Source organism: Anoplophora glabripennis, unplaced genomic scaffold (assembly GCF_000390285.2).
Source record: "Anoplophora glabripennis isolate ALB-LARVAE unplaced genomic scaffold, Agla_2.0 scaffold127, whole genome shotgun sequence".
In the NCBI taxonomy this organism is placed as follows: Eukaryota; Metazoa; Arthropoda; class Insecta; order Coleoptera; family Cerambycidae; genus Anoplophora; species Anoplophora glabripennis.
In genome coordinates, this window is record NW_019416291.1 from 331,324 (window position 1) to 332,980 (window position 1,657).

Sequence of the window (1,657 nt, forward strand, 5' to 3'; positions counted from 1 at the left end):
CATAAACATGACACTACCCCCGGGGTTTACACAGACGAGCCGGCGAAGCAAGAAGAGCGCCAGAAGAAAGGGCCCTAGCCGGCGGGGCCCAGCCAGGACAAAAGGAGGTCCCACAAAGCGCCTACACCGGCCGCATTTGCGGTCGGGGTAGACGACGGATGGGGCCCACCTACGAAGGCTGTCCAGGCCTACACGAGATGAGGCAGGATAAAGAGGGATAATCCCCCTCGATCCCAAATCATTGAGGCCAATTTCTAGCCATAGAATAATGGCGCGCGCCCATCCCTATATCTATCTATATTCTATATTGTGTGTTGTGTTGTGCAATGGTGGCGAAATGTCAATGTGGTCTATGTGTTGTGTCTGTGGTCATGTGCGTAGAGACTGATGTGGTTATCGACAGATCGAATTAACTCAGTTTCTGAAAAGAAAACTCCTCATGAAGTATAGGGAAATTAATTTTATTACATTACATACCTATTTGACATTTATTTAATGATCAATGTTCATTAATAATGTTATTTTTTATACTAAAGATAGCACTTAAATGAAAAATATAATCTTATAGCTTAAACTATAACAGTATATATAAGTTTGTTTTAGATATTCGTATTCAAAATTCAATTGCCTTAATTACAAAGGAATGGGTCGTAAATGTAGTGTAGAAGGATGTTTATCCGATTCTAACAGACTAGAAGACATCGGGGTAACTTTTCACAAAGTGCCTATGCATTCCGATGTTAGGCCTAAATGGATGTCGTTGTGTCGAATTCCTGAAGATAAGAAACTTATTAAAATAATATACGTTTGCTCTCGCCACTTCCTTAGAGCTGATTTCTGTAATTTCAAAGGGAAGAAATATATGTTAAGACAAGGGGTTTTGCCAAGTGTATTTCCCTGGGATAAATCAAAATTGGAAGCAATAAAAGCGGAAGCAAATGTAAAAAAAGAAACCGATGATGCCAGTACAAGCTTAAAGACTGAAGAAAACGAAGAAAGTAAGTTGGAAATTAAATTGGAACCAGAAGACATTAAAATGGAACCACTAGAAAGTGAACACTCAATTTTAGAAGGTCAGTTAAAAGTGGAACCAAAAGAAAAGTTAGACGAATTTGAAAAATCAAAATTAGCCCAAAACACCACAAGTCCTATGACTTTTGCTATCAATTCACGAATAGAAGCACTGGACTTTAATAATGAGTGGTATCCTGCTCGAATCGTAGAAGTTGATTATGAGGAAAATGAAGTTCTTATCCACTTTGAAAAATTTTCTAGTAAATATGACGAATGGATTTGTATGAATAGCTCACGACTTAGACCATTCCAGACGTTGACAAAGAAACCTACTGAAAAATATGTAATAGGAGAAAGGTGCTTGGCAGCATGGAGTGATGCTAGAAAGTTTCCAGCCACTGTTACTAAAGTGATGGAACATGGTAAGTAAATTTGTAGGAGATAGCGCTTTATAAATCTTATCTAAAAATCGGTAAATTTTAATCTAAGTTTTAGTAGACAGGTGTTTGACAGAATCTAATTAGGCCTTTTTGATGTAGATATTAGGTAGCTAGATTAGCTAGAGTTTGATAAAATAGTGCAGTTTTTGACACATCCAAGTGAATTAATTGTTTAAATATTTTTTGAAGTTTAATTATATATA

At 37.0% G+C, this 1,657-nt stretch overlaps 1 protein-coding gene across 1 annotated transcript in view; it reads left to right on the forward strand.

The window, feature by feature from the left end:
• The first annotated feature begins 496 nt into the window (after window positions 1-496).
• Window positions 497-1,657, forward strand: part of LOC108903614 (PHD finger protein 20) — an 8,445-nt gene continuing 7,284 nt past the window's right edge. Inside the window, exon 1 of the mRNA XM_018705846.1 lies at window positions 497-1,436. Coding sequence (XP_018561362.1) covers window positions 644-1,436 — 793 coding nt within the window. The 5' untranslated portion in view covers window positions 497-643. The remainder of the gene's footprint in view (window positions 1,437-1,657) is intronic.